The 16,794-nt window shown below is 42.1% G+C and overlaps 1 protein-coding gene across 1 annotated transcript in view; it reads left to right on the top strand.

The window, feature by feature from the left end:
• Positions 1 to 16,794, top strand: part of mylka (myosin, light chain kinase a) — a 157,720-nt gene that overhangs the window by 129,478 nt on the left and 11,448 nt on the right. The window contains exons 22-29 of the mRNA XM_041807351.1: positions 3,385 to 3,541; positions 4,700 to 4,890; positions 4,968 to 5,079; positions 5,388 to 5,426; positions 9,612 to 9,702; positions 10,806 to 11,009; positions 12,265 to 12,482; positions 15,863 to 15,986. Of these exons, the coding sequence (XP_041663285.1) occupies positions 3,385 to 3,541; positions 4,700 to 4,890; positions 4,968 to 5,079; positions 5,388 to 5,426; positions 9,612 to 9,702; positions 10,806 to 11,009; positions 12,265 to 12,482; positions 15,863 to 15,986 (1,136 nt within the window). The remainder of the gene's footprint in view (positions 1 to 3,384; positions 3,542 to 4,699; positions 4,891 to 4,967; positions 5,080 to 5,387; positions 5,427 to 9,611; positions 9,703 to 10,805; positions 11,010 to 12,264; positions 12,483 to 15,862; positions 15,987 to 16,794) is intronic.

The raw sequence follows: 16,794 nt of genomic DNA, 5'->3' as shown, positions 1-16,794 counted from the left end.
GGAGGACTAGACTGCAGGGTTTTGGTCTGAATGGTGGACTAGACTGCAGGGTTTTGGTCTGAATGGTGGACTAGACTGCAGGGTTGTGGTCTGAATGGTGGACTAGACTGCAGGGTTTGGTCTGAATGGTGGACTAGACTGCAGGGTTGTGGTCTGAATGGAGGACTAGACTGCAGGGTTTTGGTCTGAATGGTGGACTAGACTGCAGGGTTGTGGTCTGAATGGAGGACTAGACTGCAGGGTTTGGTCTGAATGGTGGACTAGACTGCAGGGTTGTGGTCTGAATGGAGGACTAGACTGCAGGGTTTGGTCTGAATGGTGGACTAGACTGCAGGGTTGTGGTCTGAATGGAGGACTAGACTGCAGGGTTGTGGTCTGAATGGAGGACTAGACTGCAGGGTTTTGGTCTGAATTGAGGACTAGACTGCAGGGTTGTGGTCTGAATGGTGGACTAGACTGCAGGGTTGTGGTCTGAATGGTGGACTAGACTGCAGGGTTGTGGTCTGAATGGAGGACTAGACTGCAGGGTTTTGGTCTGAATGGAGGACTAGACTGCAGGGTTTTGGTCTGAATGGTGGACTAGACTGCAGGGTTTTGGTCTGAATGGTGGACTAGACTGCAGGGTTTTGGTCTGAATGGTGGACTAGACTGCAGGGTTTTGGTCTGAATGGTGGACTAGACTGCAGGGTTGTGGTCTGAATGGTGGACTAGACTGCAGGGTTTGGTCTGAATGGTGGACTAGACTGCAGGGTTGTGGTCTGAATGGAGGACTAGACTGCAGGGTTTTGGTCTGAATGGAGGACTAGACTGCAGGGTTGTGGTCTGAATGGAGGACTAGACTGCAGGGTTGTGGTCTGAATGGAGGACTAGACTGCAGGGTTTTGGTCTGAATGGTGGACTAGACTGCAGGGTTTTGGTCTGAATGGTGGACTAGACTGCAGGGTTTGGTCTGAATGGTGGACTAGACTGCAGGGTTTGGTCTGAATGGTGGACTAGACTGCAGGGTTGTGGTCTGAATGGAGGACTAGACTGCAGGGTTTTGGTCTGAATTGAGGACTAGACTGCAGGGTTGTGGTCTGAATGGAGGACTAGACTGCAGGGTTTTGGTCTGAATGGAGGACTAGACTGCAGGGTTTGGCCTGAATGGAGGACTAGACTGCAGGGTTTTGGTCTGAATGATGGACTAGACTGCAGGGTTTGGTCTGAATGGTGGACTAGACTGCAGGGTTTTGGTCTGAATGGAGGACTAGACTGCAGGGTTTTGGCCTGAATGGAGGACTAGACTGCAGGGTTTTGGTCTGAATGGTGGACTAGACTGCAGGGTTTTGGTCTGAATGGAGGACTAGACCGCAGGGTTTGGTCTGAATGGTGGACTAGACTGCAGGGTTTGGTCTGAATGGTGGACTAGACTGCAGGGTTTTGGTCTGAATGGAGGACTAGACTGCAGGGTTTTGGTCTGAATGGAGGACTAGACTGCAGGGTTTTGGTCTGCATTGAGGACTAGACTGCAGGGTTTTGGTCTGAATGGAGGACTAGACTGCAGGGTTTTGGTCTGAATGGTGGACTAGACTGCAGGGTTTTGGTCTGAATGGTGGACTAGACTGCAGGGTTGTGGTCTGAATGGTGGACTAGACTGCAGGGTTTGGTCTGAATGGTGGACTAGACTGCAGGGTTGTGGTCTGAATGGAGGACTAGACTGCAGGGTTTTGGTCTGAATGGTGGACTAGACTGCAGGGTTGTGGTCTGAATGGAGGACTAGACTGCAGGGTTTGGTCTGAATGGTGGACTAGACTGCAGGGTTGTGGTCTGAATGGAGGACTAGACTGCAGGGTTTGGTCTGAATGGTGGACTAGACTGCAGGGTTGTGGTCTGAATGGAGGACTAGACTGCAGGGTTGTGGTCTGAATGGAGGACTAGACTGCAGGGTTTTGGTCTGAATGGAGGACTAGACTGCAGGGTTGTGGTCTGAATGGTGGACTAGACTGCAGGGTTGTGGTCTGAATGGTGGACTAGACTGCAGGGTTGTGGTCTGAATGGAGGACTAGACTGCAGGGTTTTGGTCTGAATGGAGGACTAGACTGCAGGGTTTTGGTCTGAATGGTGGACTAGACTGCAGGGTTTTGGTCTGAATGGTGGACTAGACTGCAGGGTTTGGTCTGAATGGTGGACTAGACTGCAGGGTTGTGGTCTGAATGGTGGACTAGACTGCAGGGTTTTGGTCTGAATGGTGGACTAGACTGCAGGGTTTGGTCTGAATGGTGGACTAGACTGCAGGGTTTTGGTCTGAATGGTGGACTAGACTGCAGGGTTTTGGTCTGAATGGTGGACTAGACTGCAGGGTTTTGGTCTGAATAGTGGACTAGACTGCAGGGTTTTGGTCTGAATAGTGGACTAGACTGCAGGGTTTTGGTCTGAATGGTGGACTAGACTGCAGGGTTTTGGTCTGAATGGTGGACTAGACTGCAGGGTTTTGGTCTGAATGGTGGACTAGACTGCAGGGTTTTGGTCTGAATGGTGGACTAGACTGCAGGGTTTTGGTCTGAATGGTGGACTAGACTGCAGGGTTGTGGTCTGAATGGTGGACTAGACTGCAGGGTTTTGGTCTGAATGGTGGTCTCTGTTAAACACAGACTTTTTCACTCTGTGTGTTTTTGATTTATTGGTAAAAGATTGAATTAAATGCTTTTCAAAATAAATCTGCTAAATTTGACTTTATTCTGATTTTTACCCTTTTTTAAAAATTCAATAAAACAGTCTATTTAAATCTCCACACTACTTTCATATGGAGCTGAATAAACATGATACAGACACTAAGAGTTCATTTCATAATATTTAGATATATATGATTTATTGGAATATAGCAAAAATATATGAGGATATCAATTTTAGGCTGTATCAACCAGCTCTAGGTGAGATATGAGTTATAGTTATCACAGATTTACCTCCATGGATCCCCAGTTAGTCAGGGCCCCACTAAGCAGCCTTGCTTCCTGGCACCATGTGTTTAAACTGTTATTTTAACTCCTGACACTAAAAGACCACTAGAGCCAGAGTTTTAACCAAATACTGGACAAACCTATGGTCAGCATTTGGAGCAGAGGGAAAGCGTTGCTCCTCTTCAGCGCTTCCTCTTTCCCGAGTGTTGCTGATTCAATCAGACATATGCAGGAGTCTGGCTGGGAGGTTTTTAATAGCAGATCATAAATGACCCGCTACTGTATGTTTGTCTGTTTTTTTTTTACGTTGATCTCAAACGTGGATCATGGATCTTCTAGAATCATGTTAAAGTTCATACCTGCGGTATTAGTGACAGAGAGGTTTTCGTAAAGTGTTAAAGCTCTGAACTGTAGACGAGTATTTCTGAGTATTTCTCTGATTGTGTAGATCCAGGAGGGTACGGCTGACATCACCATCGAGAGCAACGACAGCAGCTCCAAACTGACCATCGGCAGCGGCCAGCAGGAGCACTGTGGCTGTTACACCATCGAGCTGAGGAACAGCTACGGCCTCCGCCAGGCGGCGCTCAACCTCACCATCGTCGGTCAGACTCAAACACACGCTTGTTGAATACCATGACTGCTAATACATGCTCTAAAGCCTTGGTTCTCAACTGGTGGGTAGGGATCCAGAAGTGGGTCACGAGGCCATTTTAAGTGGGTCACAGATGTGTGCCCGGAAAAAATCTAGGGCAAAAGTGTATAATGTGCTTTTATTTTGAAGGATATATCCCAATCTCTTTTTTGTCTCATCTTTGGTGACATTTAAAGTCCAAATTGCTCCATTTGCCACTGAAAACACCTGGTTATGAATGCATACTTTAGGACTGGGTGGTGGGTCCTGACGCAAAACCAGTTGACTATGTGTTCCTGTAAAGCGTCCTTGGGTTTCTTGAAAGGCGCTATATAAATTCAAGATATTATTATTATTATTATTGAGAACCAATGGTCTAAAGTTTCCTGCAGCGTAGAGAGGATTCATGATTCCTCATTAGAGTGGCCACAGTCGAGATGCTGTTCAAATCTGGACCAGAAAATGGTTTGTTGGTTTATTCTGATCCTGGGACTTTCTACCAGCCTCCATCTCTGGGTCAGCCCATGGAGTCTCTCTTTATTCAGACGTTTCATCAGCAGACACAGACGAGGTTTTATAAGCAGCTCAGTTATCAGAGCATCCATGAGAACCAGCTCATGAAGATCAGCGTTTCTGACCAGAATCCAGTCTGGACCAGTTTAAAACCAGCAGCTCCTGTAACTGGGACACCCTGAGGCTGCAGCTAAACTTTCCCAACCTTTCAGAGCAGCTATGAGAAAGGACAGAATAATAGTGTTTAAGTTGTCTTTAACAGGAATAACCCAGGCTGCGTCTGTGAGAATGTGAATGCTTTTGCTTCAGCTTTAATCCACCACAGAGGAGTCTGAGTTATTCTGCTTTCAGCTCATGGTAATGTTTCTGATCCATCATGTTTTTACGCCATTTCACATCAGCGCTGTGTCCTCATATCTCCATAAACGCTGGGATAGTTTAAATAATGAGAATAGCTTTAACCCAGCCAGTCGTCATCATTAGAACCACTGTAGGAGCCACGGAGCATTTAGAGATGACAGAAACCAGACCACTGGTCTCGTTTCAGCTCTCTGCAGTGTCGTCTGCTGCCTGTAGGTTTCCTCCAGTCATCTTTTACCCTTGCTTCCCCCCTCAGACAAACCCGACCCCCCAGCGAAGATCCCAGCACTCTCAGATATCCGGCGCTCCAGTCTGACCCTGTCCTGGTACGGGCCAACATATGACGGCGGCAGTGCCGTGCAGTCGTACAACCTGGAGATCTGGGACTCAGTGGAGCCCACATGGAAACACCTGGTGTCGTGTAACAGCACTTCCTACAACATACAGGTAACAAACATCACCTGGTACCTACAGCAGAGAGCATGTCTGCAGCTGAGCTAAAATAAAACCCTCCTTGTCTCCAGAACCTTCTCCCAGAGCGTCAGTACAAGTTTCGGATTCGAGCAGAGAACATCTACGGAGTCGGAGAGCCGAGCGCCGAGTCTGAGGCGGTGACGGTCGGACTGGTGGACGACGGTGAGTGAGAGGAGCACACCTGATAGAGGTCACACCAGGTCCTGAAATCACCCCGGGGTATTAGAGTCTGAAGGTTTTGTTTATAATCCAGTGAGTTAACCCAAAGTGAAATTATACGTACACATAAACCAGATTGAACTAACCGCATTTGCATGTAGTCCTGCAGTCGATTTAGACCTTCATCTACCAGGGTAGAAGAGTCCATGAGAGGGGGTCTTCCTTTAAAGTCACTAACTGGCTCCTCTAACCAGCACAAGGGAACTAAACTCAGTGTGGCTGAGACTAACCGGACTAACTGTGTTTGACAGATAACCTGGACGAGGCCGAGGCAGAGGAGGAGGACGACGGTACGACTTCCTGTTTACACTCACTGCATCACATGATTGACCTTTAACACAACAACACAACACCGTAGTGGCACAACTACAATACATGGAGGGGCCTTGTTTCCATGGCAACAACTCCATCTGAAACAGCGGTTTTCTGAGTGTCTATTATGTCAGACCCTGATGATAATAATAATAATATAAAAATTGTTTTATAACGGTTTATTGATGGTCCAGGGAGTGTTTAGCTGAAAAATGAAAAGGTGGAAGAGACACGGGCCAACACAGGCGTGTTCATTGTTTCCAAATCATGGCAGAAAGACCAAGGTTCTAAGTCTCTGAGACACGGGACCAACATGTTCCCCATCACAGATGCATGACGGCAGCTGGTCAGACTGTGATGAAACAAAAAGACAGCGTGGGCACAGACTTTGAAACCCCTCTGTCTCTGTCCTGATAGCAGCGTAACCAAAACACTGATATCAAAATAACACCTTCAGAGGAGGGTTTTTAAGTAAACATGGCCTTAAAGAGGCTATTCTGAAAAACATTACACCTTAATAAACCAGGATGTCAGTTAAACAGGTTATACTGTCACATCACCACGGGTATGTGTTTGCTGTCTTTGTTTGTATATGTAGTCGTTTATGGTTTATGTTTTTAATGTGTGTGTATTTGTTTATGTTGTTGTTTTAATTTTATATGTGTGTTTTGAATTGTGTTTGTTTCCATGTTAATGTAGTTGTTTAGTTTTCTGTTTGTCTGATTGTTTATTTGTCTGCGTTTGTCTGATTGTTAGTTTATTTTTCTGTATTTGATTGTTTATGTTTATTTTTCTGTGTTTGTCTGATTGTTTATGTTTATTTTTCTGTGTTTGTCTGATTGTTTATTTTTCTGTGTTTGTCTGATTGTTTGTTTATTTTTCTGTGTTTGTCTGATTGTTTATCTTTATTTTTCTGTGTTTGTCTGATTGTTTGTTTAATTTTCTGTTTGTTTGATTGTTAGTTTATTTTTCTGTGTTTGTCTGATTGTTTGTTTAATTTTCTGTTTGTTTGATTGTTAGTTTATTTTTCTGTGTTTGTCTGATTGTTTATTTTTCTGTGTTTGTCTGATTGTTTAATTTTCTGTGTTTGTCTGATTGTTTATGTTTATTTTTCTGTGTTTGTCTGATTGTTTATCTTTATTTTTCTGTGTTTGTCTGATTGTTTATTTTTCTGTGTTTGTCTGATTGTTTAATTTTCTGTGTTTGTCTGATTGTTTATGTTTATTTTTCTGTGTTTGTCTGATTGTTTATCTTTATTTTTCTGTGTTTGTCTGATTGTTTATTTTTCTGTGTTTGTCTGATTGTTTAATTTTCTGTGTTTGTCTGATTGTTTAATTTTCTGTGTTTGTCTGATTGTTTATGTTTATTTTTCTGTGTTTGTCTGATTGTTTGTTTATTTTTCTGTGTTTGTCTGATTGTTTATGTTTATTTTTCTGTGTTTGTTTGATTGTTTGTTTATTTTTCTGTGTTTGTCTGATTGTTTGTTTATTTTTCTGTGTTTGTCTGATTGTTTGTTTATTTTTCTGTGTTTGTCTGATTGTTTATCTTTATTTTTCTGTGTTTGTCTGATTGTTTATTTTTCTGTGTTTGTCTGATTGTTTAATTTTCTGTGTTTGTCTGATTGTTTATGTTTATTTTTCTGTGTTTGTCTGATTGTTTATCTTTATTTTTCTGTGTTTGTCTGATTGTTTATTTTTCTGTGTTTGTCTGATTGTTTAATTTTCTGTGTTTGTCTGATTGTTTATGTTTATTTTTCTGTGTTTGTCTGATTGTTTGTTTATTTTTCTGTGTTTGTCTGATTGTTTGTTTATTTTTCTGTGTTTGTTTGATTGTTTGTTTATTTTTCTGTGTTTGTCTGATTGTTTGTTTATTTTTCTGTGTTTGTCTGATTGTTTGTTTATTTTTCTGTGTTTGTCTGATTGTTTATGTTTATTTTTCTGTGTTTGTCTGATTGTTTGTTTATTTTTCTGTGTTTGTCTGATTGTTTATGTTTATTTTTCTGTTTGTCTGATTGTTTATGTTTATTTTTCTGTTTGTCTGATTGTTTGGTTTTTTTTCTGTGTTTGTCTGATTGTTTGTTTATTTTTCTGTGTTTGTCTGATTGTTTGTTTATTTTTCTGTGTTTGTCTGATTGTTTGTTTATTTTTCTGTGTTTGTCTGATTGTTTATCTTTATTTTTCTGTGTTTGTCTGATTGTTTGTTTATTTTTCTGTGTTTGTCTGATTGTTTATCTTTATTTTTCTGTGTTTGTCTGATTGTTTATGTTTATTTTTCTGTGTTTGTCTGATTGTTTGTTTATTTTTCTGTGTTTGTCTGATTGTTTGTTTATTTTTCTGTGTTTGTCTGATTGTTTATGTTTATTTTTCTGTGTTTGTCTGATTGTTTGTTTATTTTTCTGTGTTTGTCTGATTGTTTATCTTTATTTTTCTGTGTTTGTCTGATTGTTTGTTTATTTTTCTGTGTTTGTCTGATTGTTTATGTTTATTTTTCTGTGTTTGTCTGATTGTTTATCTTTATTTTTCTGTGTTTGTCTGATTGTTTGTTTATTTTTCTGTGTTTGTCTGATTGTTTATGTTTATTTTTCTGTGTTTGTCTGATTGTTTATCTTTATTTTTCTGTGTTTGTCTGATTGTTTGTTTATTTTTCTGTGTTTGTCTGATTGTTTATGTTTATTTTTCTGTGTTTGTCTGATTGTTAGTTTATTTTTCTGTGTTTGTCTGATTGTTAGTTTATTTTTCTGTGTTTGTCTGATTGTTTATGTTTATTTTTCTGTGTTTGTCTGATTGTTTGTTTATTTTTCTGTGTTTGTCTGATTGTTTGTTTATTTTTCTGTGTTTGTTTGATTGTTTGTTTATTTTTCTGTGTTTGTCTGATTGTTTGTTTATTTTTCTGTGTTTGTCTGATTGTTTGTTTATTTTTCTGTGTTTGTCTGATTGTTTATGTTTATTTTTCTGTGTTTGTCTGATTGTTTGTTTATTTTTCTGTGTTTGTCTGATTGTTTATGTTTATTTTTCTGTGTTTGTTTGATTGTTTGTTTATTTTTCTGTGTTTGTCTGATTGTTTGTTTATTTTTCTGTGTTTGTCTGATTGTTTGTTTATTTTTCTGTGTTTGTCTGATTGTTTGTTTATTTTTCTGTGTTTGTCTGATTGTTTGTTTATTTTTCTGTGTTTGTCTGATTGTTTATGTTTATTTTTCTGTGTTTGTCTGATTGTTTGTTTATTTTTCTGTGTTTGTCTGATTGTTTGTTTATTTTTCTGTGTTTGTTTGATTGTTAGTTTATTTTTCTGTGTTTGTCTGATTGTTTATGTTTATTTTTCTGTGTTTGTCTGATTGTTTGTTTATTTTTCTGTGTTTGTCTGATTGTTTATCTTTATTTTTCTGTGTTTGTCTGATTGTTTCTGTTTATTTTTCTGTGTTTGTCTGATTGTTTATGTTTATTTTTCTGTGTTTGTCTGATTGTTTATCTTTATTTTTCTGTGTTTGTCTGATTGTTTATGTTTATTTTTCTGTGTTTGTCTGACTGTTTATGTTTATTTTTCTGTGTTTGTCTGATTGTTTGTTTATTTTTCTGTGTTTGTCTGATTGTTTATCTTTATTTTTCTGTGTTTGTCTGATTGTTTATGTTTATTTTTCTGTTTGTCTGACTGTTTATGTTTATTTTTCTGTGTTTGTCTGATTGTTTGTTTATTTTTCTGTGTTTGTCTGATTGTTTATCTTTATTTTTCTGTGTTTGTCTGATTGTTTATGTTTATTTTTCTGTGTTTGTCTGATGGTTTATGTTTATTTTTCTGTGTTTGTCTGATTGTTTGTTTATTTTTCTGTGTTTGTCTGATTGTTTGTTTATTTTTCTGTGTTTGTCTGATTGTTTGTTTATTTTTCTGTGTTTGTCTGATTGTTTGTTTATTTTTCTGTGTTTGTCTGATTGTTTGTTTATTTTTCTGTGTTTGTCTAATTGTTTGTTTATTTTTCTGTGTTTGTCTGACTGTTTATGTTTATTTTTCTGTGTTTGTCTGATTGTTTGTTTATTTTTCTGTGTTTGTCTAATTGTTTGTTTATTTTTCTGTGTTTGTCTGACTGTTTATGTTTATTTTTCTGTGTTTGTCTGATTGTTTGTTTATTTTTCTGTGTTTGTCTGATTTTTTGTGTTTTTTTCTGTGTTCAGACTCAGAGAAGGAGCCAGACTACAGGGAAGTGAGCATCAGGACAGACGTGAAGGTGAAGGAGCTCTACGATGTGGAGGAGAGGCTGGGAACGTAAGGCTCCGCCCACACACACTTTACCCACAATGCTCGCTACTTTTACCTGTTCAGACAAACAGAGAATGAAGCTTTAGCTCCTTACAGCAGAAAATCTATTGTATTTAAAACAGAGCTTCCTCCTGGTGGGTTCACTCCTCCCTAAAGGTTGGGGATCAGTGGACAGTAGAGGTACAGGGAGAAGGGCTGGTGTGGTTCTGTCATGGTGTAGTTGGGACATGACCTTTGACCTTTGAGTCAGCTTGGACACATCACTTGTCTTAGGATGTATGCATCACATTCTCACATGTCCGTGTTCATTAGTGTGCACATTAACAATAACTACTGAGTTCCTGGTGGCTCTCTGTGTTTCCTGTTCTGCTCATCCAGTCGGCTAATCCCAACTCCAGAGATGATATTATATCTGGGGAGGTGGCTCTGGCTCGGTTCAGATGAGATGTGAATGCAACTGCACCCGGATACAGGACAGAGCGCCGTATCAGCTTTATGGCGTCATCGTAAAAAACGAAACTTCTTTCCACAGCGCGGCAGTTTGTTCACATTTTTCTTCAGTAAAGGCTGAAATCATCAGATTCCAGCCAATAAACGGTCTGTTGTGACTCACTTTACAGTCAGAGGAGGTGCAAAGGCAATAAAAGTCTCCTGTCACCTTAGAAACCGCTGTATCTGTGCAGCGTGAGCCCATTTAATCCTCTGAGCTGTAGTAGATGTGCAGATAGGAAGAGTGAAGTTGCTGGCATCTTAAAGGTGATTTTAAATCCTCCATGGCTGCAGAATGGACTTTTTGGGGGCTTAAACAAAAACAGTCTTCGCTCAGGTCATGACCCCAGTGGTTGCCATGGTAGCTTCTTCTTCTTTCTGCTCCTTGGTGGGTTAATAAACCAGCTATGATCATACTGCCACCTGCTGTTTGAGACCGAGTAAATGCGTAAGTGGGCCCGGGCACGGTTTGATGTTGCTAGTGTGAAAGCAAGCCGGGGGGGGAGGGGGAGGAATCGCCTAATGTTAATGTCCACTCACTGACAGCCTCTGGATCCTGGAGACATCACTGTAGCTCTGACTCCACACGTGTTTGTGTGTGTGTGTGTGTGTGTGTGTAGGGGGAAGTTCGGTCAGGTGTTCAAACTAGTGGAAAAAGCCACCAAGAAAGTTTGGGCGGGAAAATTCATCAAGGCGTACTCGGCGAAGGAGAAGGAGAACGTCCGGCAGGAGATCGGCATCATGAACAGCCTCCACCACCCCAAACTGGTCCAGTGCATCGACGCCTTCGAGGGCAAGTCTGACATCGTCATGGTGCTGGAAATGTAGGTGTATGATTTTATTTAGATGTTACTGCTGATTTAATGTTTAATGGTCATTAGGGTTTGGCATTTCCCACAGCCTCCTGGTAGGATCCATATCTGGACGTGGATTTGGGGTAATAATCGTGTCCTACACTGATTCACTACAGCAGTGTTCTTTATTGTCAGGATAACAGAGGAGGGATGGTTTTAAAGATCCTGTAAAGTGATAATAAATCTGTTTAGGTTTATTGTATGACAGGCTGCTGTGTTATGAACCCCCAGGCTTCTGATCAGATCAGCTGGCTCAGTCTCAGAGCAGACGTTGGTTGGGTGGTGAGTTCCTGGTCTGAAATGTTTGACCTCACACAAGAGACTTCCCTCTGATTTTCCAGCTGAGGCTGTTTGAAGTTTGTTTTCTTGCAGTGACAGGTTTGATGGTTTTATATCCCAGTACCAGTGGATCTGGTCGAGTCTGTTAGGAGATGTGTGGTCCTGGTCTAATAGAACTCAGATCATGTTCCTGTGAACAGTTTTTGATTCACAGATTGAAGAATATTTCTACTGTTAACCCACCACAGCCTCAGCATCCTCTCTGAGTCTGAGCCAATCACAATGGAGATGTTTGTGTTTAAAAAAACTCTGGAAAATAAAGGCGAGGCCAAAAATGAGAGGAATCTGAGAACAGCTATTTCCTGTCTGATCGTTCAGAGCGGAGGGAGTGAACACAGTTCTGGAAATGTTCAGTTTTAGGGTTTATCTCTGCTGATGGTTTAGTTTAGCTCTTCCTGATTGGAGATAAACCAGAGGAAACTTTTCACATTTACTGTAACATAAATGAGGAATGGATAAATGTGACTGAGATTAACAGACACTGAAGGTGTTCAGACTCACACACAAGAGTCAGAAACACCGCGATGCTCGCTCTCCTCACAGCATCCCTTAAATATTCAATTCTCCTCCTCACTGCTCAGAAAGAACCAGAACAATGGGGCTTTTATTTTGAAGGTTGAGAAGAGGAAGTGTGATGCTTTGTGTTGATGAGTCTGAGACAGTGTTGAGCATCAGTGTTGGTGTTCTCTCCTCTAACACCGCTCTGAGGGTGAGGAGAGGATGGTTCCTGCTGCACAAGTTTGATTTAATGATAGTGTAATTCATCACTCTCTGACCTGATAATAATCAGTGTTCTAGATCAGTCCTGATCAGTCTGATCACCGTTTCCTGGTTTATTTCCTCTAACGTCTGCACCCTCGGAGTTACGGTGTTCTTGTGTGTCCAGGATCTCCGGCGGCGAGCTGTTTGAGCGGATCATCGACGAGGACTTTGAGCTGACGGAGAGAGAAGTCATCAAATACATGCTGCAGATCGTGGACGGGGTCGGCTTCATCCACAAGCAGGGAATCGTCCACCTGGACCTCAAACCTGAAAACATCATGTGTGTCAACAAGACGGGCAGCAAGATCAAACTCATCGACTTCGGACTGGCCAGGCGACTAGGTAGGACGCCACGGTTGAGCAACACGCCTCATGTGATCATAGATGATAGCATTTTAGTGAGAAAGCCTTATTCACAAGGGCTGTCAGCATTAATGCATTAATTATGATTAATGAAGGTCTGTAATTAGTCCTTATTAATCCCTTTAATCGTCCCTGTCTTTGGTTACTCAGCCTCCCTTTATCTCTGGGTACATTCATGTGAGAATCTCTAGTCTACTTCCTGGTTCTCTGTCAAAATAAAAGCATGTCTGGATCCAGACAGTAGGTTAATTACCCTTACCCCTGATTTCACAAACACTGGCTGTGCTGTGAAGGAGACCGCTCCCTTTCTAGTCAGCGCTCTGGTCCGGCTTTGTCCCAGAAGCTCCACTTTGCTTGAGATTGCTGCTGGACTGGTTTTAAACTGAGCCAAACCACATCAGTCCACGTGGAGCAGATCAGTCCAAACTATCAGAAAAACCTGCAAAATATCTGGTCAGCTTCAAAATACAACACCATGCACTGACTCCTAACACTAAATCAGCACTACATCAGCAGTAGGTCAGAGGTCAGGGGTCAGCCAGAGGGTCATAGACGACAGCTCCACTGGTCAGGTAAAGTTAACCTTAGAGGAGGAACCACACATTCTTCAACCTTTAACCGTCTAATGTACTCACCCAGGGGAGAAGAAATAAAATCAGTAAAATGGTGGAATCATGTCAAAACAAACGACAGATCAACCCGCTGCTGACATGTGTTAACATGTTAAACGTCAGCGCTATACACACGCCTCGTGTGTGTGTAGAATATGGAGGTTAGCCTGAGACGGCAGAAAAATCAAAATGACACGAAAACTGTTTAAATGTGAAGAAGGGAGATGAATCAGTGATTAACCGCAGAAGTTTAGCAGCTCCAGTTTCAATGTGATCACATTCATATTTAGCTGTTTGACATCAGTCAAAAAGAAGGCAGTCAGAAATGTTGAAACTTGTTTGATGCTTTAAAATGAGGAAATCTATCAGCTATAGACAACAAATATTTGATAAAATACCAAAAATTTAAAAGCTTTTGATTTTTAGCTGAGGTCTCCTGGATCTAGAATATCTGAGAGTTTCTACATTAAAATAAATAAACATTTGTTTGTATTCTTATCTGTAACAATGACTCAAAGGGGACATATTTAACCCTTTAAAGACAAGTTTATATCGGTCTCAGAGGTCCCTAAAACCTGCCTGTGGACTTTGTTGCTGTAAAATCTCTCCAGCATTGATGTCTGCATGTCTAAAACCCCTCTGTTTCAGCCCTGCTCAGAACAGCTGTTTCTGTGTCTGTGGCTTTAAATGTTACTCAGCTGTCTGACTCCGCCCCTCTCAGGAAATGGATGTAGCTAAATGGGTGTGGCTCTAAGATCAAGAGGGAAGGGCGGAATTTTCTTCCAAGAGGGGAGGGACAACCAAACCTGGGGGCGGGGCTAACTCCCCACATGACATCATGAGGGTAAAATCTGAGAACGGCTTGTTTCAGCACATTTTCTGAAAGTAGGAGAAAGAGAGGGAAGGAGGGATTGGATTTTTCTGGTTCTTAAGGGGACTGTGGACAGGCAAGGGCACATAATTGTGTTAGAAAAGCCTGAAAAGGGGATTTTGGCATGATATGTTGGTTTTGTTGATTATTTAATACAGTGTTTCCCAAAGTGTGGTCCAGGGCCCAGCAAAGGGACTGTGGTGGCCCATGCGAGGCCCTTTAAATAAAAACCTTGATCTTAATTAAAACAACTGAAATCATATTTTAATGATAATTCTAATCATTAATAATTAAAATAATTCCAAGCCCCAGAATCAAATAAACACAGCTAGAAGACTGGACTTCCTTGTCACCTTTTATCACTCGTTCTGTATGATGTGTTGAACCAGTGTCATGATTTAAGTGGTGCTGGATTAACTGGTGACATGTTGTTAGATATGGCACATGAGGATGTATAGAAACCATCAGTGGCTTTTAGACAGTAAGGATTCAGAGAAAGATTTAGTGGGTCACATTAACAGAGAAAAGGAAATCTAGGTGGCTGTGCAGACACCTGCTGACAGTCCGGACTGTCAGAGGCCAGGTCTAGGTGGCTGTGCAGACACCTGCTGACAGTCCGGACTGTCAGAGGCCGGGTCTAGGTGGCTGTGCAGACGCCTGCTGACAGTCCGGACTGTCAGAGGCCAGGTCTAGGTGGCTGCGCAGACGCCTGCTTACAGTCCGGACTGTCAGAGGCCGGGTCTAGGTGGCTGCGCAGACGCCTGCTGACAGTCCGGACTGTCAGAGGCCAGGTCTAGGTGGCTGCGCAGACGCCTGCTGACAGTCCGGACTGTCAGAGGCCAGGTCTAGGTGGCTGCGCAGACACCTGCTTACAGTCCGGACTGTCAGAGGCCAGGTCTAGGTGGCTGCGCAGACGCCTGCTGACAGTCCGGACTGTCAGAGGCCAGGTCTAGGTGGCTGCGCAGACACCTGCTTACAGTCCGGACTGTCAGAGGCCAGGTCTAGGTGGCTGCGCAGACGCCTGCTGACAGTCCGGACTGTCAGAGGCCAGGTCTAGGTGGCTGCGCAGACACCTGCTTACAGTCCGGACTGTCAGAGGCCAGGTCTAGGTGGCTGCGCAGACGCCTGCTGACAGTCCGGACTGTCAGAGGCCAGGTCTAGAAGGCTGCGCAGACACCTGCTTACAGTCCGGACTGTCAGAGGCCAGGTCTAGGTGGCTGCGCAGACGCCTGCTGACAGTCCGGACTGTCAGAGGCCAGGTCTAGGTGGCTGCGCAGACACCTGCTTACAGTCCGGACTGTCAGAGGCCAGGTCTAGGTGGCTGCGCAGACGCCTGCTGACAGTCCGGACTGTCAGAGGCCGGGTCTAGGTGGCTGCGCAGACGCCTGCTGACAGTCCGGACTGTCAGAGGCCAGGTCTAGGTGGCTGCGCAGACACCTGCTTACAGTCCGGACTGTCAGAGGCCGGGTCTAGGTGGCTGCGCAGACACCTGCTTACAGTCCGGACTGTCAGAGGCCGGGTCTAGGTGGCTGCGCAGACACCTGCTTACAGTCCGGACTGTCAGAGGCCGGGTCTAGGTGGCTGAGCAGACGCCTGCTGACAGTCCGGACTGTCAGAGGCCGGGTCTAGGTGGCTGTGCAGACGCCTGCTGACAGTCCGGACTGCCAGAGGCCAGGTCATGGTGCTTCTACATCTGCAGAGGTTTCTCTGTCTGTAACGGTTCATGAAATCAAACATGGAGGTACACTCGTTCTTATGTCGGGGTTATCGGAGGGTTTTGGTGTTGAGTTTGAGGTTCTCCTTTGGGACGTCTCGTATGGAAAGGCTGATCTAATACAGTGATTGATCTCTGATTATGTTTTTCTGTGTGTAACCAGAGAACGCCGGCACTCTGAAGGTCTTGTTTGGCACCCCGGAGTTCGTGGCCCCTGAAGTGATTAATTATGAAGCCATCAGTTATGAGACAGACATGTGGAGTATAGGAGTCATCTGTTATATACTGTGAGTACATCAGCCAATGATAACGCCTCCTGGTGGATGGTTTATGGAAATGCACTGATCAGTTTCCCTCTTTCTTAGAGTCATGTTTTCAGTGCATTTCTACATTTCTGATTTTATTTCCTTTGGTTTGTTAAATCTCTGTCAGCTCACTAGTAACCCTATTCACCCTGAATCACTCTGTTATATTTATATATTCTAGATATAACAGAGACAAAGGGAATAAACACAAAAAATATATTCTAAATATAACAGCGAAAAAGAGAATATGTTATATTTACAATATTTTTGTGTTTACTCACTCTGTCTGTTATATTTAGAGTATATTTTTTGTGTTTATTCGCTGCCTCTGTTATATTTAGAGTATATTTTTTGTGTTTATTTGCTGTCTCTCTTATATTTAGAGTATATTTTTTGTGTTTATTCGCTGTCTCTGTTATATTTAGAGTATATTTTTTGTGTTTATTCGCTGTCTCTCTTATATTTAGAGTATATTTTTTGTGTTTATTCGCTGTCTCTGTTATATTTAGAGTATATTTTTTGTGTTTATTCGCTGTCTCTCTTATATTTAGAGTATATTTTTTGTGTTTATTCGCTGCCTCTGTTATATTTAGAGTATATTTTTGTGTTTATTCACTGTGTCTGTTATATTTAGAGTATATTTTTTGTGTTTATTCGCTGCCTCTGTTATATTTAGAGTATATTTTTTGTGTTTATTCGCTGCCTCTGTTATATTTAGAGTATATTTTTTGTGTTTATTCGCTGCCTCTGTTATATTTAGAGTATATTTTTTGTGTTTATTCGCTGTCTC

This window comes from Cheilinus undulatus, linkage group 15 (genome assembly GCF_018320785.1).
Source record: "Cheilinus undulatus linkage group 15, ASM1832078v1, whole genome shotgun sequence".
Classification (NCBI taxonomy): domain Eukaryota; kingdom Metazoa; phylum Chordata; class Actinopteri; order Labriformes; family Labridae; genus Cheilinus; species Cheilinus undulatus.
The sequence above is the reverse complement of the archived record's forward strand: the minus strand, read 5'-3'. Positions and strand labels throughout refer to the sequence as shown.